At 37.6% G+C, this 25,546-nt stretch overlaps 1 protein-coding gene across 2 annotated transcripts in view; it reads right to left on the bottom strand.

The window, feature by feature from the left end:
- The window catches only part of Zfpm2 (zinc finger protein, multitype 2), a 437,310-nt gene that overhangs the window by 305,264 nt on the left and 106,500 nt on the right, over nucleotides 1-25,546 (bottom strand). For both annotated transcript variants that reach the window (NM_001130501.1, XM_039079162.2), the window contains one exon: nucleotides 12,916-13,017. In NM_001130501.1, coding sequence (NP_001123973.1) covers nucleotides 12,916-13,017 — 102 coding nt within the window. The remainder of the gene's footprint in view (nucleotides 1-12,915; nucleotides 13,018-25,546) is intronic.

Genomic DNA, 25,546 nt, shown 5'->3' with positions numbered 1-25,546 from the left:
AAAGATGCAACTTGTCAGCCACATAGGTGTTTCTTAGTCACACAAGGTGGGAAGCCAAACAAAATTTCATTTGCTAGTTAGCTTGCTGACATAGAAAGCGATGACCTTTCTCCCTGGAATTAAGCCAGCTTTTCCTTTAAAATCCTCTTTACAGCAACATCACTACTATTGTAACAGTAGAAGTTTAGTGTGCCTCCTTTTACTTTGAAGCATCTATTATAATTTTTAAAACACATTTACCCATCATATTTAAAAACTTTAAAAAATCCAAAATCATCTCTGGAAAGATGGTTTGGTTTTTTAGTAAATTTTGAACAATGATCAAAGACTCTACTCTAGCTGCCCACATAACCCAATAACTTTTGCTTCTGCTATATTCTGTCATATTTTCTCTTATCTACTCCAGTGATTTTTTTATCTCATTTTTGTATTTCATACTACTACGTCATCACAATTCCATTGTGGAATATGTCTAAACATAAACAGAAAATTACTGAATCATTTTTCAACTAAAGTATTATAGTTCCAGAAACTCATCTGAAATGCTAGCGTAAAATCTGTCTTAATCTAATCAAGAAAGTTATGACTCTAATTTTCAGAACAAAACAGAAGTAAGTGCACTCATTACTTCTCGGTCACTCAATGCTTAAGGAAATCGAATGGGGAAGATGAAGAATGGAGATAAATTTGGACAGAAAAATATCTGCAGGTAAGAATAAAAATGATGATCATTCTTATTATTTATGCTGCCATCTTGGGCATGGAATTTGCTCGGGAAGTCACTTTCTCACACAACCCTCCAGAGAAGGTACATATCTCCCCCATTCAGAGGAGAGAAAGCTGCTAGGCAAAGTGATTGTGTTACCCACTTAATTATAGAAAATTCCCTGAACAGCCAAGCGTCAAATCTTAGAGACAGGAAATGGAGTAGCAAGGAGGAGAAATCACAAAGTGGATAACAGCACTGATTCAAAAACTTGAGAAATATGCTAGATTAATAAAACCCAGTAAAGTTTTCACTCTAAAGGGTATAAACTGTGAGTGGAGGATTACACCTGTAATCCCAGTACTCAAAAGGCTGAGGCAAGAAGATTGTTGTGAGTTCAAGGCCAACCTGGGCTACCTGGTAAGTTTGAGGACAAGAGACTTTCTCTCTCTCAGAAATTAACAAATCAAGACAAATAAAGAAGAAAGAAGTTGTTGTGGTTAATTTAATAATTTCAGTCTGGAAATAGCTAGGAGGCTTGTCACCAGGTACATCTAAGAGGGATTATATAGACTGCAGGCATGCATGTTTAGGAGAGATTATTTTGAATGGGTTCACTGGTATGGGAAAACCTACTTTAACCCTTTACTGGGAAAGGATCTAAGACTAAATAGAATAATAAAATAATTATTAGCATTAATAATTTTTTTGTTTTCTGGTTGTAGATGGGATATGGCCAGCTGCCTCAAAATCCTACACTTCCCTTCCATGAATTGCTGTACTTCAACCTGGGACTTAAACTGAGCGGTTTCTTCCCTGACTTTCTTTTGTCAGAATATTTTATCACAGCAAGACACTAAGATAGAATAAATACACACACATGTGCACATACACGTACACATAGTCATACACACATGTCTACGCAGTCACACATATGTACATATCCACATGCACACACACACTTACACACAAGCACACATTCATATGCCAATAAGTCTCTCTTATTCTATTCTTTTTGAATATCAGAGATCCTGAGACCTAGGCAAACTGTGTAATTTTAATACAATTACAAAAGTTCACATCTATAGGCTATATGACCTTTGGCGAGTAGATGATCCTAGGTCAGATCCTCAGTGGTCAAGGCAAGAACAATATCATAAGAACTGGCTGAGGAGGTGTGTTGGTTTGAACAGAAATGTCCCCCATAGTCTCATGTGTTTGATTCTTGGTGACCAGGGACTGGCACTATTGTTACAGTAGAGATGGCCATGCTGGAGGAAGTGTGTCATAGAGGGTAAACGTTGAGGTTTCAGACTCTCAATTCTGGCTAGCGTCTCTGTTTTCCTGCTGCCTGCTGATCTGGATGTAGAAACCTCAGCTACCTCTCCATCCCCATGTTTGCCTCCATCCCACCATGTTTTCTACCATTGAACCTGTAAGGTAGCCGTGGTTAAACGTTTTCCTTTATCATACAACCCTAGCTAAGACAAAGGCAAAGACACCAGGCATCTCCTCAGTGTTACCTCATTCATACCTAGGAGATACCTGGCACACCGAAGTCTCTCCGCCCACAGGAAGCACCATAGCCAGAGATGGGCAGTGGGAGGCCAAAAACTTACCAGAAAAGCAAACCTGTTGGGAAGCAAGGCTTTAGAGTATCAACATTAATTCTAGACATTGGTTTTGATCAACTATTTCAGGAGAATAACACACTGGGAAAAATGTTCTAAGAACCATGATTTACTATTTTTACCTTTATTAGACTTTTATTTGAATGGTTCAGGATATGAAAAAAAATAACTGTCAGGAAGCCCAATTATTTAACACGTCTGGAATAATAATACAAAGTCCCCCAAAAGAACTAAAAGTGTTTCTAATTTCAAGAACATTGAAATTAAGTTGAAAGATTTCATACACTCTTATAACGGTTATTGTAATTCTATTTATTTCACAGTATTGAAATATTGAACAACCCATCTATCTCTGCCATTTCATTGTTTTGCTAACTAACCTCTTGTACTTTATTTATTAAATATGTTAGTATTCACTATGTTAATTATGAATTAATAATGAATGTTAAGATAAAGCTTTATGAGGTCCTAAAATAATTTTCTAATACTTTCAGAAAATATCCTGTTTTGTGAAAAATTAATGTTGCCACATGATTGTAATTATAGTATGATATAGTGAATAATTTGGACTTTTCAAAAATATATAACACTATCAATATACTTTTTTCTGCATTACATATAATTTATGGGAATGTAAGTAGCTGCTATGGAAAAGACATTTATTTTAAATTTAAACAAAGATGTAGATAAAAATCATTACATTTCATAATCTGAAATGATTAAAACTATTTGTTTCTTCGTTGGTCAAATGAAAAAACCTCTATAAAATAAATATGTTCCATTTTTTTCATATATCATGAAGGGCATTTCTTTTGTTTTATTCAGGGAAAGGAAAGCACAGTCACATCTACATATGCAGATATGCCCTTATCCTGCCCTTCTGAACATCTCTGATACCCCCAAGACAAAGGGCTCCCAAAGCCTTGTGTATGACCCATGTTACTATCTGTCTTATACTTTTCTAATATATGGGCCACTTAAATGACTTCTATAATAAGAAAACAGTTTTAAGAAGATTTGTTTTCTTCCATTGCAGCATTAGAAATGGTGGGCTATGATTTTTCAAAAATATTTCATTTAGTATCCTATTAAGTAGCTGTTGCTTTAATCACATCACTGTAATCATTGTTCACATGCTCAGGTCTCTCTCTCTCTCTCTCTCTCTCTCTCTCTCTCTCTCTCTCTCTCATCAATTTACACGGTAATATAACACATCTGGAATGAAGAATATGGTAATATTCTAGAGTAACCTCTAACTTAAAGGGAAAAATGAGGAGAGGTCACAAGAAGAGAAGACTATGAAGACAGAATATGCTTCCCTTTCTATTTCCTAGCTTGCTATATTTTCTCTTAATTGTTTTGAAATAAAAATAAACCCAAAATACCACACAGCCAAACAATGGAGAGTTTATTAAAAACCATGTTCTACAAATTGATGTTATCAGTGTCAAGCACTCATCTTTTTATTATATGGCTACAGTCCATTGAAGAAAATGGCATGCATCCACCCTTACTAGAATTCATTTGTTTTGTTGTATTTGTTGCCTATTATATACCATGTTCACAAGAGTACAGATGTTGAATACCATGAAAAAATTAACAAGGAAGAACAAACAAAATAATTCATTAAAATTTCATCCAAACAGGAAAGTTTGTGACTTCATACATACGGAGTTAGTTGATGTAAGTGTTCGCCTCTGTGCTAGCATCAAGAGAAAAAATGATCTTTAGTTGCTCATGCATTATTCATATATCAACTTGCTCCTAAAGGCCATTACAGTCTTTAAGTCATTTTCCTATATGTGACACTACATTAACATCCTGGAATCAAGAGCATGCAGTATTTTATATTTCAATCCATCTAAAAATTAGATCTGTAGGAATATTGCCCAAAACTTCAAGAAGGTCAAACTCTCCCCATTGAACTCTGTCTGCTCTTTTTAGAGTCTCCAAGGGACCCCAAGAACCAGCTTCACTTTCAAGTGTCACACATCACCAACCTAAAACCAGAGGCCCTGCTCTTCACCGTGATTTCTAGGTAACACCGCAAGTTACATTAGATTTCATCATGATTCCTTTTTTTTTGACTTTTACCGAACCATTCTGCTTATTTTAGTTTGCAAATAGGATAGCATTTTAACAAGCATCCTCATGACTACATATAGACTCCCTGTGCGGCTTACCCCTATGTCTTCCCTTCTCCTTTAGAGTCCTCATTCATAAATACAGTTGTAGGAAGACAAGGTAATTAGTCCCTTTATGGACAGATCTGTCAGGAGTATCCACACAGGCTGAATAGAGCATGTTTAGCACACATGGTGGAATTCTATTTCTCTTTTAAAATTTATTTATCAATGACTATTCAAGTGTATCTATCACTGCTTGTGAGAGAGACCACATGAAGGGGTCACTGTTGCGTGTGTGATCTCATTGGGGTCACGTTTTCCATCAGCACCAGCTGTCCTTTTCCATCCTCCCTTCAGGAAAACTGCTCCAGTAGCATCCTCACAGACACTGGTATTTGTTGGTACTGAAAGACCTTATTTCCTTCCTATTACCATTTGCACCCTGTATACTCCTCTACCACTGCACCATAACCTTATACTTCATCCATCAATACCATCTTACCCTTTGGGGTCTGTGCTTTAAGTCTATTACCTTTTATCTGGAGTCTCATGCAGAGTTCTTCTTTAAGAGCTAACTAAACTAATGGATTAGTGTAGGTCTACAAGGTGTGGGGGTATAAAATTATCCATATATGTCAATTTTATTCCTGATTAAATTAGCAATGAGTCCAGGTGTCACCCTTAGAACAAGGTTTGAGCCTTATTATAAAGGCAAACATATAATCACCAAGATCCAAAGTGCTCTTGTCTTTTTAAAAGGACAGCAGAAAATATAAAAGGTAATGCAGTGGTTATCTGCTTGTATGATAGAACATACACTTCTAATACATTTCAAGAATCTACCTCATTATTTTATAACACAATATCACCACATTTTTATTAATTACAGTGAAATTTGTAATATTCAGAAAACCCATATGGTGGCAAAACAAATTGTGAAATTAGGTGGAAATTATAAAATTTAGAACAAAAGAAATGTAGCCAAAGCCACAGCAGGGGCAAGAAATAAGAATAAAAATAAAAATCTGCTCTAAAATAATTTATAAAAAATAATTAACAATTCACTTAAAATATGTAATATAGAAACAAATTCTTATGTTAAATCGAATATAATATTTTATGAATATAATGTATGAGACATAATTCTAAATTCTGACATTCAGGAAATCTTTAGGCAAAAATAAATAATGAATGATTTTACCAGTGATTTAAATATTTTTAAAGAAGTCCAAGCAGTCACCAAAATACACAGCATTATAATAGTTGTTTACTCCTGTTGACTTCATGTACTCACTTTTTATCTTTGGCTTAAAACTGTCTTATTCTCATAGTGAAAAATCACAAATATTTACATGCCACAAAATTATAGTCTCAATTCTGACAGTTCTCCACGGTGGAACTCAGACATCATTCCCTTCTTAAAAAAGGAACTCCTCTGAATTCTGCATTTTGTCTCCTTGAAGACTCTTCTGCTGAGATTTCTCATGGACTGACATTTTACCTGTGTAAACTACATTCAGATACTTCTGGCTTCGTTAGAATGAACTCGGGCTGTGAAAGTACCAACAAGGCTAGACCTAGGGTTTGGTTCAGAACCTTTAGGGTTTCTCCCTCAGTCCTTCAAGACCTTCAAGTTTCAGTTCACCTATATTTTAATGATGTTTATTTCTCAAAGGCTTGCTTTTTCTTTTTTCTTTCTTTCTTTCTTTCTTTCTTCCTTTCTTCCTTCCTTTCTTTCTTTCTTTCTTTCTTTCTTTTTTTCTTTCTTTCTTTCTTTCTCTCTCTCTCTCTTTCTCTCTTTCGTTGATAAAAAGGATGTATCTAGTTTGAAGACGCTGCGGTCGTTTAACTAACATTTAGTTAACTCTACTTTACAGCAAGCAGCACTGCTGAGCTTCTTACTGACTTCTTATAGGACTCCATTCTATTTATGTGCCCCTCTATGTTATTCCCTACACTTGGGATGTGCATGGTTAGGGCAACCATATCAAAGTCCCCAAATCCGTTATTTTAAATACAACAATGTAGCTTCTCGCAGTTTTAAAAGACAGATGTTTACAAACAAGGTACTAGGAGGACTCGTTTTCACTAAAAGTTACATCCCATAAGTTCCCTTCAGCTTTTCTTGGTGCACTAGCCATTCCTGGCATTAACTATCTCATAAAAGAGCCATCTTTATCATATGATACATATTTGTGTATGTGTGTGTTGTGTGTATGCATGTGTGTATATGTGTTTGGGAGTCTGATTGTGTATCTCTCTGCCTGTCTGTTGCCTCTTCCCATCTGTCTCTATAGTTCTACCTCTTAAAAGGACATAGATTAGATTAATTCTCTTACCCCACTATGACCCAAACTTCATCAAGTATCCATCTGCTCAAGAATATATTCCTAAAGGTCACTACACCTTTGAGCGTTGGAGTGGGTAGTCAGAACTTACCTAACAAGAGCATGACTGGATAAACTTTAGATGTGAGTAAGAATTAAAGGTCAGTTAGGTAATTCTACTAGAAAAGTAAAATAGGAACGCATCAATGATGACAGAGTATAAAAAAATACAAAAAAAACCCACAAAACAAACAAACAAACAAAAAATGCCAAGAAAGAATTTGTTATCACGTAGGTATGAAACTTAAGACTGTATTTGTTTTCTAGTGGTGCATTTTAGAAAAAGGTTCTTGCAAAAAAAAAAAACCTAAAGAAAATTAAATTTGAATTCTTCATCCTTTAATTTGAATTTCTCAATTAAACTTATTAAACAAATTAGGCGCTAGCCAACTCTAAAATAATCCATTAGCTAAATCTTAGTTTACATCCTCACACAGCTGTGGTACCAATCTATGAAGGCAAATGCTGTGCCTTCTGTACTCCATAATAGTTTGTTAAAGTGTCTTTACAAACCACGATGCAACCGATCTTTACCCTTTTATTTTAAATGTATGCATGTCCTAATTCTGTGTGAGAGTGCAAGCTGGAGTGAGCAGAAAAGATCAAGAGAACTTTCACATCATGCTCCTGTGGCATTGTGTGCCGCGGAGTCAGACTTTCATCCTTAATCCGATACATCCACTTAACTACACGACCGAAGATTTATTTTTACCACCTCTTGTTTCACAGAAGACTCAAAAGTCTGCAGACATTTTTGATATGTTGTAACAATATTTTTTCTAAGCCCCCCTATACCTCTCTCTCTCTCTCTCTCTCTCTCTCTCTCTCTCTCTCTCTCTCTCTCTCTCTCTCTTCCCTTGCCTCATTTTCATATGGACACAAAGCCTTGGGATAAAATGATGGTTCATTACAGTGGAATAACGTTCTTATCTTCATCCGGCAAGAGTCATTTCCTTCCAAAGATTGAAATGCAAATGTGAAAATTAATGATAACTGCATTATCTGATAGCAGAGATAATACCAATTCACTGTCAGCGTAACACACAGTCGTCCTACCATTTCCTCCGTCTCGCACAATATTCTTCTTACTGTCAGACTATATCTATGGTTAACTATGTTTCATAGGTGTCTGTTAATTTACTTCAAATGGCATTTCCCAGATCTTATATCTACCACATTTTCCCAATCAAAAAGAAAACGAAATCAGAACTGTAATCTTCAAGCCCTTCTTTGGACTCCAAAAGAGGTGGTGTGTGTGTGGGGGGGCTATATCATTAAGTGTGTGCTTCTGTCTCCCAGTGGTCTTGTAGCTACCATTCCACCTTATTATGCAAAACAGCTTCCGTCTTGCCAGGTTCATTTAATACTCAAGGTACAAAGCGCCTAATCAGCTTTAAACATTCAAAGTATTGAACAACAACCTAAGAAGTAACTTCCTGAGAATTTCCTAAACAATACTTAGTCTGTGCGCAACAAGTACATGCATTTGGTTTTATCGTATGCAATTATTTTTGACAATGTATCTACATTAAGAAAAAAATCTCAATATGGATTACATTTTAAGTCAGGTAGACTAAAGCAGAATAAACATAATCTTATGATGTTTTGCTTCAGAACAATGTCATTTAGCAAAATTAATTCATTGCCTTAATGTTTAATGAAGAATTCTATGGGGAACATTTTGTAATAGCTACCAAGGCACAATTGCCAAAATGATAGTAAAAACAATATTAAGAGTGACTTTGTGTGCGCTTCTGAAACATTAAGCTCCATGCTTAACATGTAAAATCTCATTAATGAGGTAGTCATTATTAGCCTGATTTATAAGCATAATCCATGGAGTAGTAGTATCCTGCTCTTGAGTCATACACTTGCTTGTAGCAAGGCCACCCGAGAAAACCACAGAGAAATTGGCTTTGTTACATGGTTCATGACATTACCTCAAAACAACTTACCTGCAGTGAACAGCAGAAAGCTTTTATGTTTTAGAATATAATTTTAAAAGTATTTTTCCCATTTATTGACTTGTCATTTCAGGACTGGGTGATAAAAGCTTTAATACATAAATATCAAGATCTATTTACAAAAAGGTTGTGTCAAATAGTGGTTTCCTCAAAATTTTTATCTGTACATGTGTACATGAATACCATTATTTAAAAACATGCATTTAGATACAAATTATGATAATATTCGCCAAATCATATAAAAGTGAAACCAATTATTCACTATTTGCAAGTATGAAAAGAAGCCTAATAGTAAGAATGTAATCCAGTATGCTGGTGTCCTGCATTGATTTAAGTAACATCTGATTTTCACAGTACTCCTGTCATAGAGATGACAGTGGATTTAGAAGAATTTCATTGAACCTTGCTACAAAATTCCTAAATCCAATACATGAATCAATACTGCAGATTGGCCTTGGAGAGAAGCTCTGAACACTCTCTTATGAGGAAGACAGAGATATAAACAGTATTTTCCAAAAGAAGAACAATATTTCAGCCATGGACTGGTCTGAGAAGACCATGTTTAAAATATTTTCAGGGGTCTACACGCAGGCACAAGAAGGTTGCCAGCACTTAACTCTCCCAAGCGTGGTGTTGAACTCCTGGTGCTGGTTATCTCTTTCAAAGTTCATCTTCCTAAAAACACTGCTAAGCACTTATCATTAAACCTATTTCAGAAATAAAGAAACTGAGGACTGTCTGTTTCACATGCCAACATCATGAGGCCATAAATATCACCATTTTCTTAGATCTGTCTGACCCTAGATTGTGTAAACGCATAGTTCTATGGCATAGACTAGGCTCTGATTTGAAGGATTAAAGGAGCCTTAATTACCGCTTTGAGTGACAAGTCTTTGGTCAATTCAAGGGGAGGTGGTGTCATGAGAAGAGCATGCAGGCAGTGTCAGGTAGCATCTTTACAGTCCTTGCTAGAGTTGACCATCAATGCACAATAAGCGTCTGTCGGAGGATTAAATGTTTAAGAAAGTAAAATGAAGGACTCGAGACTCAGACAAAATACACCACTCGTGAGACTGATGAAGAAGATCCCTTTCTTTGGAAGAAGACAAACAATGTAAAATCAATACAGATGGATTCTGGGAGAAAAGTGAGAGGCAAGCACTACACCATACAGTCCAGCAGGCATGTCAGGAGAATGTCGTTAAAAAGCAAAGAAAACAACAAACTCGAAAATTAGACATATGAAATGCCGAAACGATGAGCTAATGACTTTTATTTTGGCCTTTCTGAAAGCATACTTCTGGCTTTCCAAACTTAAATGATTCATGTTGCTTACACAAGAGTTACAAACATTTAAACACTGAAGAATTCCACATCTTAGCTACTTACAACAATATTTCCTTTGATTGTTTAGGCTCCATTTAGAAGTTAGCCAAGGTGTGAATAGTCATGATTTCTGAATGTACCTTTTCACTGAGAGACAAACAAAGGATAACTTTCTTCCTTGGAAGAATTTGCATTTGATAAAAATAGAATCTTTGAGACGAGCTTGACCCATGATTGAACTAAGCCATAGAGGAAGGTTGTACAGTCATCTCCAATCAAACTCCTTAAAAATAAGATAAATCCTGATAATTTCCACATCCTTTGATTCTGTTCTACTTTTAGAGAAAAATGTCGTTAATATATAAATGTTTAGTTCAACTGAACTTTTTCCTTCAGGGACTGAGATGCTCTATGGAGTCTTTACAAACTTCTTGAGACCTAACAGCTGCAAAGCTGTAACACGGAAGTCATTAGCATCTCATGAGTATGACCTGATGTGGTTTTGTGGAACTTGTTAATGTTTCCTATGCTTTACAAATGAATATATAGGCCCCTAAAATAAATTAAGCAGGGTATCACAAATCCCCCAGGTAGAAAGTGACAAGGCAAAAGAAAGAAAAGAAGGAAGAAAAAAAACATACAAACAAACAAAGTCAGTAAGTCCTGACTTTTGACTGTGGACTTAGTTTGGAGTCCGGAAGTACTTTGCCTCTGAGTTTGGAACTATCACAAAAAGCCAGAAACTTCTTTTTGCTACAGGTATAAAGTTCCAATGAACTTCAGTAAACAAAAAATGTCATTACGAATCTTGAAACAATTGATATTTAAGTAACAAAAAAGTACAAAATGTCTTCTTCTCTTCCACAGAATATCCTGATTGATTAAATTTAATAAGCATGGTACCAGATAATGAGATTCTGTTGTTGTAAGTTAACCTTATTGTTTCAAGGGGTTTCAATGTGATATACCCTTCCCCTACCAGAAGTAGCTATGAAGAAAAATGTCTTATTCACATTTGACTATATGGAAACAGTACTTATAAGCATACAAGAGACACATATTTTTCTTGAAAGTTTTCACATATCTCTATATAGTCCAGAACACAGAAATATCTATGCCCAATCCACAAAGTAAAAATAAACGTGTTAGTTAATTAAACAACTCACTTGAATGTCAAGATTCATCTTCACTCAACACTTCCAATTATTTATTTATTTGCTTATTTACTGTGTTAACAATTTAATCTTTCTGCAAAAGCTAGCCTTAGCTACACTGCACATGCTCAGTAGTTTCAGGCATAATGTTCTCTTGTTATTCTCATGTGACCTGAAAGGACAGGGGCCCTGGACACAGAGAGGAAAGTTGAAATCCACAAATTTGCCCCAAACAAAAGTATGACTGAACGTGTCATTTTTCAAATAGAAACACCTAAAGGCTGATCCTTTATAACTATAGAAACAAAACAACTTCTAAACACAAATGTGTAATTCCATTACTAAAAAACATAAAAGATTATGCATACTTTCAAGTTGTATAAAAGCCTCATAGAAAAAATAATATTTTAAAAAATAGTTTCTAATTGTTCTAATCAAGGAAACACCTCCACATTGAGAAATCATAACGAATGTGCAATAAAATACAAACACAGTATTTTCTTCTAGTCTCCTAAAATGTGGTTCTATGACATGTTAAAATATAATGCAATTGGGTCCAGACTCTTGCATAGCATTATGCTATATTGTGTGGAATACAAACATTTGAATATATCGTGAATACCATTAGAATGACATCATAATAATCAGATATACTGTATCTTCATTTTTGTTTGCATTATATTTTCCAGCTGATGGTTTCAGAAAATTACCACTGGATTTCCTGTCTTCCCCATGCACAGCAGAGAGCAATTTGCAAAGTCATGCAAGGGTGAAAATGTGATTGAAATATAGCGATCTTCCTTAATGAAAAATGTTACTGCTTTGGAAATTAAGGCTGAAACTGCTTCGAATCTCGTTTATATCCTAAAAAGTTAAAACGTGATGGTCTCCTTTTATACGCATGTCATGAGTTGTAACTTGCTTAGCAGTAACAATAATAAACATATACATTCACATGACTTTTATTAATGTTGGGTTTTTCCTGAAATTAACAATGATAAGGCACATTTCATATAAATTTAATTTTATTCGTACCAGTGAAAATGATGCCGGATCATTGAATCAAAGGGGGGAAATCTATTAATTGTGACTCGGTGACTCAATAGACGTTGAGGCTCCACCTGTGACTAACAACAAAACTAAACTGAAGTGACAGTCCCTAGAAGTGCCATTGTTACTGACTGATTTGTGATCTTACTGAGTGCGATGTGAATGTGGATGCAGCTTAAAGATTCTGCGTTGAAAGAGCAAGCAAATTGAAAAAAATGAATTTTAAGAATGGAAGAAGAAAAGATAGAGACTTCAAGCTGAGGTGACAAGTTGCTTCTTAAGGTTTTACTTAAACAATAATGTTTACCCAAACTCCCATATGACCATCACACGTGCACACACACACACACACACACACACACACACACACACACTCACACATACACACACATGCACACACACACAGCCCATGTATGATTTTAAATCTGAATTGAATAACTGTTTAAAGCTTTACAAGCTATCCATATTTTATGCTTCTTTTTACCTCTCCCTTATATGTAAAATTTAAAGGAAAAAGTGTGAAGTCTGGATAAAAGTGAAAGTGGGTTGAGTGCTACATTTTCGGTCCTACCTGGTCCATCCCAGTCATCTGTCTCTACTCCAGGCTGCCCCGGTTTGTCTGAATGGCTGTCCCCATCTGATTCTGCTGGCTCCTGGATTCCTTCGTCATCACCTGGAATATACCAATACAGAAAGGAGAGTTTGACCAAATCCCTCTGCCACTGAGATATTGTGAAGGTAATGTCCTTTTCTAATTTTTAATCACATATCCAATACTGTCTAGTTCATTTGGCAAAAATGTCAATGACTAATTATTTTGATATCTCTCATAGCTTAAAGATAAAAAACTACCAACATTTGTCAATAAATAACGGTACGTACTATAAGCAATAAAGAATATTAGCATATATCTTATTTGAAGTTATTAGTATATGTAAAAGAAAATTAGATGGAAATCTCTAGTTTTTTCGAATACTACAGATGTCTCCTGAGAGGCCCTGTCAGAGCCTTACCTATACAGATGAGGATGCTTGCAGCCAACCATTGGACTGATCACTTGAACCCCAATGGAGAAGTTGGAAGGACTGAAGGAGCTAAAGGGGTTTGCAACCCCATAGGGAAGAACAAAATATCAACCAACCAGACCCCCTCTCCCCCAGAGCTCCCAGGGACTAAACCACCAACCAAAGAGTACATGTGGAGGGACCTATGGCTTCAGCTGCATATGCAGCAGAGGACGCCTCATCTGGCATCACTGGGAGGGGAGGCCCTTGGTCCTGTGAAGACTTGATGCCCAGGGTAGAAGAATGATAGGGCAGTGGGATGGGAGTGAGTGGGTGGGTGGGTGGGGAGCACCCTTGTGGAGGCAGGGGGAGGGAAGTGGAATGGAAGGGTTCGGAGGGGAAACCAGGAAAGGGGGTAACATTTGAAATCTAAATAAACAAAGCAACCAATAACAATTTTTAAAAATGCAGTAAAGCTTTTTGAGTTCATTGTAACACAGACATATTGGATTTGGTCAACCATAAGGAATAAGGCACAGCATTAAAACACACCATAGACCTCGGGTCTGCAGAACCCTGGAAAGCTGTGTAGCTTTCAGCATAATCAGAGAGAGGATGTTATTCATTCTCTCCAAAAACTACCCAGTGTACATCTCCTGTGGTTAAGGAACTATGGCAGATTCAGTAGAGTATATGCAGAAAGTGAATTCCTTACTGAAACTACAGAAGCTACCCATGAGAGTACATCCACCAATGGAGGTGTGAGACCAAGTTAAAGTGACAGAAGAAAGGTACAGAAGCTCAATAACAAAAGCAGTGTCCCAGTCTTCCGTGCTCCACTTCCAAGTTGCATGTGAGACCATAAACACACCAGCAATTATCCTCTGGAGATCAAAGGGGCATATTCCGCTCTCAATTCTCAGGACCTGCGAAGATTAATTTCCAGTCTACATATACAAGTAGACTTGATGACCTACAAATACTGATAGCCTTGAACTAACCTGGCTCTCAGCCTGCCTGCCTGCCTGCCTGCCTGCCTGCCTGCCTGCCTGCCTGCCCCCTCCCCTTCAAGCCACCTCCAAGTTACTCCGGTATAGACAAAAGAAACACAGTTTAGAAACCAGGAGGTTCACACCACCTGCCTGGATAGATCAGACCCAGGCCACTCCTTTTATTCAATTTCCAGTATGATTGCCTGAATAGGAATAAATGTGGAAACTAATGCCATATGTAAGCAGGCTGGTATAATGAGAATTCTGTTGGCTAGGATAGAGACTCTTAGAAGCTTTCATGAGTTGGTTCTTTTCCACTTGACCCTCTTGCTGGACTCAACTTTCCTTTCCCCCCTGTACTTTGGACCATCGCCATTCACTTCTGATTTCTGACTGAGAGCAGTCAGTGGCAGCAACAATAATAGATTAGAGGACAGAGGGTAGAAGGAGAGACAGGCCAGGTGCTTATCCTGCTAAAACCCCCTTTTCCTCGATGTTCTCCCATGGCTTAGAGACATCAGTATTAGCTCCTGATCAATTTCCCTACAGCTCCCATGCCCCTGCATCAGCACCCATTTCAGTGCCTCTTGGGAAAGAAGATTGGTTGTAAGTGCCTTGATGGTTTCTTGACCTTACAAGGGCTGAATCACTTAGACATTGCTGACATCGTGTTGGCCACAGAGACTATAAAAGGGGGGCTCCTACACATGATTTCTAAAGTAGTGCAAATCAGAGTCAGATGGACAGAGACTTGTACCCATTATGACGAGATACAGGAGCAGTTCACAGTGTTACAGAAACATGTGGACATGACAACTAAAACAAGTAGGTCCACAGAAGTCTCCCTGGGAAAAACAACAAATAAACCCTCTAACATTTGGGTCATTGTCTCATCTGACATTGAAGTCTGTGGAGTTGGTGCCCTTAAATCCATGAATAGTACAAGTTTCAGACTGAAAATAAAAGCCATCTTCTCAAAGCATGCCAAAGAATGAGAAATACCGTAATATTGGGAGGCGGGGTGCAAGCTTAACATTGACAAAGACTAAACTAGAACACTTGGTGAAAGAAGCAATTTACTTATTCAGCACAAGACAAACTTATCCCTGATCATTTCAGCAGTGTCAAGAAATGTGAGGATGACAGAAGATGTCATCAGGTATTTGTTATAAATGTTATTAAACTGCTCAAAATAAAAACATTTTTAATTGAACTGATTAAGGCTAAAGTGAGTTTATAATTTCAAGTAGCCAACTGCTTTCATTAAATGTCACTTAACTGCCAAATCAAAACTGTAATTCTTCCATTTAGTGTGCCCCCACATTTGGAGCAGTGTTGAATATTAATAACTTTGTTTTGTGAGTGAATTGATTTGTTTCATTATATTGCTCAGGATATTTGAGCAAGTAAATATCAGAATATTTAGAGAGCCATTGTAAAAATAGCTAATTACACACAATTAAAAACATTCCATTTTGTATCCCGTTTAAGAAACCAGATAAGTATACTACATATCTAATTACAAAAAGTAAATCTGAGATGATGTAATAGATTAAAAAATCAGAGATTTAATCTTAATGATTTACTTGTGTCTTCTAAAATAAGGAATAATGAACCAAGAAAACGTTTATGAGTCCTGTTTGAGATAATGCATATGAATGTAGGAAATAAAATGGTTCACCATTTATTTTATATTGATTTCCACGTGTTCTATGAGCCAAATGTTGAAATCATAAACACGAGTAAGGTGCAATCTTATCATAAGGTCAGGTTCTATACTGAACCTCAACAGGGCTGCCACATTGAGAGCCCTGCTCCTCACTGTGTACGTTTCAACAGGTTTTATTAACACTGTCTTATCAGCTCGGTCAGACATTAATATCCTGATCCCTCAGAAAAATAAACCAAGAGATAGAGATGTGTGAGGATTCCCAGAGACAAAAAGCATCACACACAAGATTTGATTCCCTGATTTTCTGACTCAAAAGACCACAGTTCGACATGTAAGAATACAATCGTGGGTTGTAGCCCGGAAGTAGAGTCTGTGCTTAGCACAGATGGGGCCCTGGGTCGAATCCCTACCACCAAAGAGCAGTGACAAAGGACACGGCAGACATCATCTACATGGTAAGCCACAAAGCCTGCAAGATATGGTCGAAGAGCCCCTTTCTCTTTTTCCCATTAAGTCCCGTTTCTTCATTATGCTTATACACTAACATGAAAGGTTTAATGGACTTAATCTTTTTAATCACTACCTTTAAAGGTTTCCTATTTTACTTAGCACTTAATAAAATCAACTACATAGATGCTTGATCAATAACCATTGCTCACTGACCAGTTGGGAAATTAGATTTTTGTCTCATTCTTTTTTGCCATAACCTACTGCAATATCATTACATTTGCTAATTAATTGCTTTCAGCACATTATTTCTATTTAATAACTAAAATATGTCACATTTTTCAACTTTTGGACCTTTCATCTTCTAACTTTATCTCAGGAAACTAGTTCTCATTTTTATGGTAATGTTTTTACCCAATTCATTTTTAATCTTTTTACTAATGAAAAATGAAATGATTAAAAATAATTTAATCAAATATGAAATCTCTGAAGTATTCTTAAGAAACACCATTTTTCACTAATAATAGACACTTGCTTCTTGCCTCCGTATTTTATTCTCATAGAAAATTTATAAATAGAACTTTATTTTGATATTAAACCAACTCCAGCTTCTTCTTGATTTGAATGGAGCGCACCTCATTGGCTGCCTTCTGCTCAGTCCATTTTGACTCTCTTGTGTTTAAAATCGGCGCTATGGAGTGGCTTAGGACAAATGTCATGAATAATTACTAGCCAAGATAATAATGACAAGTTTGCTAATACACTGCTCCAAAAGCTTTAGCAATAAGAAAAGGAGAAGGGCAGAGAGAAAAGGATGTGAGAGGAGAGTGGCGAGCTGGGCTCACACGTGGCACCCTCTAATTTACTCTCTGAATTCTTTATTCACATACCTATGAATAGACAGTTCAGCATATTTTCAGCAAAGCACAAACACACTTAATGTGAGAACTGAAACGAGTGAGTCGTAAAAGAAAGAAACTGAATAAATGTCAAGCAGTAACAAAATCTGTAATATTTCTGAAATTATGACTATGGAGTTAAAGGTTTTCTTCTGCAAGATTAAATGCCTTTGTTGCTCTTTTAAAAGATATAAGTGCGTTGAGAGCCCTTCCATTTTTCTTAGTCTAGTTTTCAAAATCAATGTGAGCCCTATGGGGGAAAATTGAAGGTGTTATTGAGCAATATAATGCACAACATAAATGAGTCGGGAAAATGCACTAAAATATAGTCTTTGAAACGCAGGACACAGTGCCTTGAAATACTGTATTCGGTATTGTTGATGAGGTGGTTAAGGCAGTGGCTTTCTTAGCCAAGCAAAAATAATTTCAAAAATGCAAACAAACACCTTTTCACTCAAAGTTAAACACTGCTGTTGGAATTAAAGGTTTGCCATGTCCTGAGACAGTCACTTTCTCAGCACAAAACAGCAGCGGTGTTTGAAAGCGGTCGTGTAAGCAGACAGCCTCCCTCAACCCTGCTCTTTTAATCCATGTAGTTCCTGTCAATATTAACCTCTTATAGAAATCCCTGTACAATATAACTATTGAACTTTCTTGACTAGAAGTGTTACTGGAGTGGTTAGTCATTCCTATAATGTATTTTGCAATCAGCTAAAACATCAAAGTACTTTTTAACAATGAGCAGTTCAGAAGTGACAGATCTACCTTCTTGTTCACAACTGCTTATCAGAGAAGAGATATCACGTCTGTTTTCCAGGTGCTTCCAATAGTTAGGCTACCTTCACAGAAGCCGCTCATGAAAGATAAGGTCATAAAAGAGATGAAAAATGTGTGTGCTTCATACACTTATGGTTTTATCATCAGACAAGATAGCTTTGGTTAAAGGACTGGAGGAGTCAAAAACAGAAAGCTGAGGCTCACACTGAAGGACGAGGACATTAAAGTTTAACACTGAGTTTGTGCTCTCGTAGCCTGACAGTGACATGTTTTAGGTGGAAGTGAATGCTTTTTTTAGTTCCAGATTATTCAAGAAAAAATTCAGGTAATAGTAAGACTTTATTGCCAAGCTACAGTTGTACAGATGCATAGAGAACCAAAATAAATGAGACGAACAATACCTCACTTATATTAATAATGAAGGGAAACTCTAAACATGTAAGCTATTTGAAAACAATAGTCTACTACATGTGTGGTAGCCATCACGGCACCTGCCTCAGACTCCCGTTGGATCCACTGCGTTGTATGAAATACAGTGTCTTGCTATGTCCAAGACGGTTACAAACAATATACAAATCTTTTCAAATATGCAAGTCACCGCCTTACCCCTTTACTTGGGTTGTCCATATTATCTTGAGAATCATTTTCAGACTCCAGAATATAAAACAATTAAGCAAAAGATATAATGAGAAAATCCTGAAATTATTCATAACAGTCTAGGGGTAAATATATTATTTTAAGAAAAAAAAGCCTAAATGTCTATAGCCAGGGTATGGGTACTATAGCATTAGATATCTTATTATAGCTGATAAGGTGATATTAAAATATTAATGCAAATTAACTTTTTGATGATTTAAGAAGAGTGATTTGTAGTCCTTCTAGAGATGTGATCTCAACACGATGGTAATGATCCTTCTGGGGGTGGAATGACCCTTTCACAGGAATCACCTAAGACCACTCAGAAAACACATACATTATGATTCATAACAGTAGAGAATTACAGTTACAAAGTAGAAATGAAAATACTTTGGGATTGGGGATGACCACAACATGAGGAGCTGTGTTAAAGGATTACAGCGTTAGGATGGTTGAGAACCGCTGCAGTAGAACAACCACTGCTACAGAGTAGCACTGCTACAGAGTAGGGCCATTACTTCAGTCATCAGGGTTATCTCTCGGGTGAAAGGATTTCTCTAAAAGTTCAAGTTTACTAAGGATTTCAAGCATTAAGGGAAATTTCCAAATGAGAGAAAAATAAACCATTGTACCAACAGAACATCACTCAATAATCAGCATTCCTCATTACTTCCGTGACTAAGCACCAGAGAGGATTAGATAAATAGCCAGGTATAGGGGGAAGGATTTTCTTAATACTTCAAGACTAACTTACTTTACCTGTATGATTATTTCACCTAAATGCGTGTATGTGCACCACAGAGGGTTGTGAGCCAGCCAAGGGTGTTGGGAACTGAATTTGTACTTTCTGCAACCCCAGTCAGTGTGATAACCACCAAGTCATCTCTCCAATCCTGAGAATTTAAATTGTTTCTCCAATAAATTTACTTCAAAGTTTATGCTTAAATACTTTATATTGTCTTTCCCCCTCTCACCATCAAAACAAAATCCCTATGGCAACTAGCATCACTCTTTTCAGAGATTCTCTATAAAGGAGGCATTTCTTGTTCAAAGAGACTGTGCTCTTAAGGTCTAAAGACAGGATGGTTGCTTGCAACTGTATTAACCTGTTCATTGAAGACTCATAAACACTAGAGAACATGTGGAGTTTGTCTTTCAGGGTTTGTGTTTGAGTTTGTGGTCCTCAAGTTTCAAGCTTACCACACTCTTCAGAAAGTTACCATTGCCACCGCCATGAATACAATGAAAACAGACTTTATGTTTGAAACTGTCTCTCCAACAAGCACCCAATCTACAAGAATAATGGGCAGTGTTGATTTGAGAAAGTGATGGTGTTTGAACACCCCTCTCCAGAGAGCCTCATTCTTTACTCTGTCCACCCTCTCAGGTCCAGCACTGTTTGGATATCTTAAAGGATATGATGACCAAGCATGCCTCATCAGCCCAGTCTTCCGTCAGTACACTATACTCACAAAGGCAGTCACTTCACCAAGCCACACTTTTCAATAGAACTAGTAGGTAATGTGTATTTACAGAGATCACAACTACAAAAGATGAAGGCCCCTATCTGAATGCCCTTTGCAAACAATTAATTCTAGCACCATAATCAAAGGCTACTTCTAGAGATTAAAAAATAGGACTTACCAAAGCAACAACAACAAAACAGACAATAATCACCCCCAAGAGTATGGGCTGAAAATGTAGGCAGCCATGACGGACGGTCCTGGCTTGCTGGACGGTCCTGTGTCCTGGAGCTCAGATATCAGCACACAGAGACATAGCAAGGCCTGTATCTCCCAAGGTCCATATTCGTGGTCTAAGGAAAGAGTTACCATCTTGCAGATACATATGAAGAAGCACAAACACTAACATACATGTGCATGTGAGTATATTTACATGGACACAAAAATATAGTAAGTGACTTTTTTAAACTGTAAGGGATATCATTTATCTATGCCAAAAAGCCTAGTTTGTTCCTGTTGGTATTTTTAAAGTATATATGTGTGTGTGTGTGTGTGTGTGTGTGTGTGAGTGTGTGTGTATATATATATATATGTATACACACACACAGTTATACACTGTTGCTGTCTTCAGACACACCAGAAGAGGGCATCAAATCCCGATGGTTGTGAGCCACCATGTAGTTGCTGGGAATTAAACTCAGGACCTCTGAAAGAGCAGTCAGTGCTCTTAACCAGTAAGCTCTCTCCCTGTTTTCTTTTTGTTTGTTTGTTTGTTTGTTTGTTTGTTTGTTTTGTTTTTTAAGTATCTTTTCTCTAAACTAAGGTTAACATTTAATTTTAATTTTCTGGGATTTTTTTCTTATTTTTTGTTTTGTGTATGTGCATGTATGTACATGTGTGTTGACACATGAATATGACAGTGTACAGTAGATATCAAAGAACAAATTAGAGGTGTGATTCTTTCTTTCTACCATGAAGATTCTGGGGATCAGTGTGCACCCTGTGTGGGCATGTGCACATGACAGTGTACATGTGGAGGTCAACTGGGAAGAGTTGGTTCTCTCCTTTCCCTATGTGGGCTCTGGAGATCATGCTTGGGGCTTCAGTTTGGCAGCATGTGTCTGTACCTACTGCTCCATCTACCAAGTTTCCAGTTATGTATTTCCCTCTCCTTTCTCTCTCTGTTCATCTTCTGCTCCTTATGCTTGTCAGCATTCATTGTATTTTGTGAGACTTCTGACCCACATCCTTTTCTCTGGTGTCCATGATAAAAACAGTCTCCACTCCTCTTTGTACACATACCAGACTCTCGCCACCCCATCCTCTTCTCTAAGCCTGAAGTCAGTTCTTTCTTACCTACTTATGCCTACACAGCATTTGATTCCAGCTCCAGTGTCACATTCTTAAAGACAGCTCCTCTAACTTCCTCACTAGGCCAGATTACCTTTTAGCACCATGCTAGCAATGTCTGCTCCCTCACCTTTTGTATCCACAGCGTGTCTCAATGACTGATACAACAGGCATTCAATTAAAAAAAAATCTATCAGTTCTGGAGGTCTGAATTCCGTATATTGACTACCACTGTGCTGGCTTGTTTTACATATATTTAATGCATGTGTGTGCATGCTCTGTGTGTGTGTGTGTGTGTGTGTGTGTGTGTGTGTGTGTGTGTGTGTGTGTGTACCACAGCATGTATGCTGCGATCAGAGAGCAACTTGTAGGTGTTAGTTTTCTTCTTCTAATCATGTGCGTTCCAGAGATCTAACCCAAGTGGTCTAGTGTGAAGGCAAGCATTCTTACCTCCCGAGTTATCTGTCTGGTGCTAACACTGTGTTTTGAGTCACTCATTTTTTTTTCCAAAAATCAAGCAAATTGAATACAAACTACACATTTTCCATAAGTTCTCAGCAATAAGAAGTAGATCTGGACATGCAGTCACCAAATGAATAAAAATCCCCTAATGTCTTATTAACGACCACTTATAAAACTCAGTCTGGATCTTGGAATATAAGCTGAGTCATTGTGTGGCTGCTTCCAATGGACTATTCTTACAGTAAAACTGGCCTGATGAAGTTTGTATATCTTTGGGTGAAAATGTCTCTGAAAAAAAAAATCCCAGGTCAGGTCAGATTTATGTTCTCTCAGATTCACATCTAGCTTTCAACTTGAGAGATTGTCTGAAACATGTTATCCCAAGGACCTTTCGGGCTTCATTAAGGCTGAGTCCTCCCACATCCCCTTCTGCCTCAGTGCCAGAAGGAGAACCTTGGCTGCTGCTGATAACACCAGGAAAAACAGACAGTACCCACAACATCTTCCAGATATTCAGAAACGTGGGGGAACTCTCTCCTCCCTGCAGTACTTTAAAAGTTGGGTGTTTCCTAACTCTCTCTAGATTCTTTGGACTCTGAGAGTTTATTCAAATTTTAGGTTTTGACTCTAAATATACATTTGAAGAATTTTATTGAAACCTAGAGCCAAACTTAACATTCTTGAGCAGTGTAGACTGCTGTGAATTTACTTCTACTGACCATGGTCGTGAACTGGTTGATTTGGACCTGTGAGAGCTGACAATGTAGCTGTCACTCACTAAGCAGAGCATAAATCAACATAGCGGCTTGGGACAACTGAAGCTGAAGCTTGGGTTCTGGCGCTAATGCTCTGCAACACTCAGAGGACACAGGCTGTGGACCACTAAGTGAGGGCCAGAACCCCCTTTCTGATTAAATGTGCTGTTCTGCCCAGAGTGCTCAGGAATTTGGGCAACGTTGTCCAACCAGCCCAGGAATTCTGAAGCAACCATCCACATTTATTTAAATCATTTGAATTTCAGATTTGTTTAGCACTATTTTGGACTGTTCTGGGTTTATTATTTCATATAAAACTAATTAAACAATTGCAAAATTAACCACAAAGGAGAATGAGTGCATGTACTATCTGTTTGGTCGTGTGAAATATGAATACAGCATGCATAATACATAATTTTCAAAGTATATTTTCATTAGTGACCTGATATTAAATGCCTCACCTTAAATGCCTCAATACAAATAATTTTACTGTTGAGAAAACATTCTTTCTAAATGTAAACTATTTTTTTGTCTTATTTATACAGAATTATCGTATCTTCCTAAGAATGACTATACAGGGAGAAATGACTTGAATGAGGTGCTTTTAGGGGCTGCTGTGGAACCTAGTGCAGTGGAAACTTCCTGAAGCCTATGAGCAGGACTCCACTGAGGACTTCTAGTAATAGAAGATGCAGAGCCTGAACTGGCCTCTTCTGCAGCCAAACAGAGTGTCTAGTGATGGTACTGGGATACCAACTCAGCCAAAAAAACATCAATCCATAATCTGTTCTGCAACAGTGTCTCAGAACTTTTGGAGTGGCCAACCGATGACATTGTATTGAGGCCTACAACAGAAGAGGAAGCCCATAGTCCACACTGCCTGGATGGCTGCAAACCTGAAGATGAATGGCACTGAAACCTACAGTAGAACAAGAGAGTACTGGCTTAAAAAAAAACACAAAAAAGGTCAAGAATCAATGACATAATTCCTCACAATACTGTGCTGTACCTTGAGGGGAGGAAGAATTGTTGGAGATAGAGGGGTTGAGGACATGAGGAAAACACTGCCCACAGAATCAATTGAGCAGAGCTCATAGCAGCTCACAGAGACCACATGGGCCCTCTAAATACATGTTGTGATATATGGAGTTTATTGTGGGGCTCCTAACAGTGGAAGGAGGGGTGACTCAGACTCTTTTACCTACTCTTGGGACCCTTTCCCCTACTACTGTGTCGCCTCGTCCAGCTTCGATATGAGGATTTGTGCCTGGTTTGATTGCATCTTGTTATGCCACAGTCCTGGGGCATCTGATCTTTCCTAAGGAGAGACAGAAGAGGAGTTGATATGGAGGAGATGGGAGGTACAGGCTGGAACTGGGAGAGGTAGACAGAGGAGAGATTGCCATTGGGCTGTATTTCACAAGAGAAGAATGAATAAAAAGAAAAAATAGTGACTATAAACTGGTTTTATCCACAATTGTCAGCTTCCAGGACAGAGCACAGGAATGCACAATAAAGCCTAAAGCAGACAGATGCAGGCTGAAGATCATCCCATCATTAACCCAGGCTTCTCACTGTGCCCACACATTGTGTGCATTCCTTTGTTTTAGTTAAGCATTCTAGGAGATGAAAATATTTTTTACATACCTCTCTTTCTGACTCTAAAATATAACATGAAGACCATCTACATACAACAATTCTCACATAACAAAATCAGGTAATATTTCAGTGTTAGCTAGCTTGGAGTGTAATTTGCATAGATAAAAGCCTAAAAGTTCCTGCAAGACCCCCAGGTAGAGAGTCATATGCTAATTCCAGTGCAACAATAGAAGTAGCATCAAATTTCGATGTCAAACCCTTGGAGGGATGGAGGATGGTCTTGTGTGACTCAGCTGGTGATTTCTCCCTTGATAAATCGATGCCTTTAATCCTTAGAAAGATCTTCCCTTCTCACTGTCAGAAATGTATAATCACAGGCTACAGTGTGTGCGTTTCTCCCTTCCATCTCGGCTATGTGCATAAGACTTGGTAAGATACAGCCGCTGTCAGGTTTCTGAAGAGTTCCTTGTCTAATCTTCCTACCCCTCCAGATTTTCGATACAGAACCTGTTAGAATGGACTGCTTGCCTTTCCAGTTCCTGTGTTTATCTCGCTTCCTCTCTCGCCATCTGCTGCGCTGCATTTCCTTCAGAAGAGTGAAAAGTTTTCACAGTGCCCGGAGCTCTGCCTGCAAACAATGCCCCCTTCCTCTCTTCCTTCCTTCCTTTCCCTGCTTTTTACTTAGGTTTATTTTGTGTTAAGGTCAGACTGTTTTAAAAAAGAGTTCAATCTGCAAACATTTCCATGCGGCTGAAATTCCTATCCAAGCAGTTAGGATGGACTTGAAAACACCTTAGTCATTTATTACTGGCTTCAGCCCAAGTACACACACTCTGCTGTGGTGTCTCTGTTTCTTTGAGTTGTCTTCCACAAGAGGACAAGGCAAAGACAGTGAGAAACTGTGGCCTATTCCATGTTACCGTATGAGGTGACATAACGATTGGTCACCAGGACTTTCGATATAGTGCATGCATCATTGATACACCCTCCCTAGGTACTGAAATACTGTTTATGATTCACTAAGCTTTCAAAGAGACACTAAATGATAGGAAATGTTTATGTACATTTCTCATTCATTTACTTAATCCTTGTTAATTTTTGGTTTTTGTAAGACACATTTTTTTTCTTACTGGTGGATATATAGTT

Source organism: Rattus norvegicus, chromosome 7, assembly GCF_036323735.1.
Source record: "Rattus norvegicus strain BN/NHsdMcwi chromosome 7, GRCr8, whole genome shotgun sequence".
NCBI lineage: Eukaryota > Metazoa > Chordata > Mammalia > Rodentia > Muridae > Rattus > Rattus norvegicus.
The sequence above is the reverse complement of the archived record's forward strand: the minus strand, read 5'-3'. Positions and strand labels throughout refer to the sequence as shown.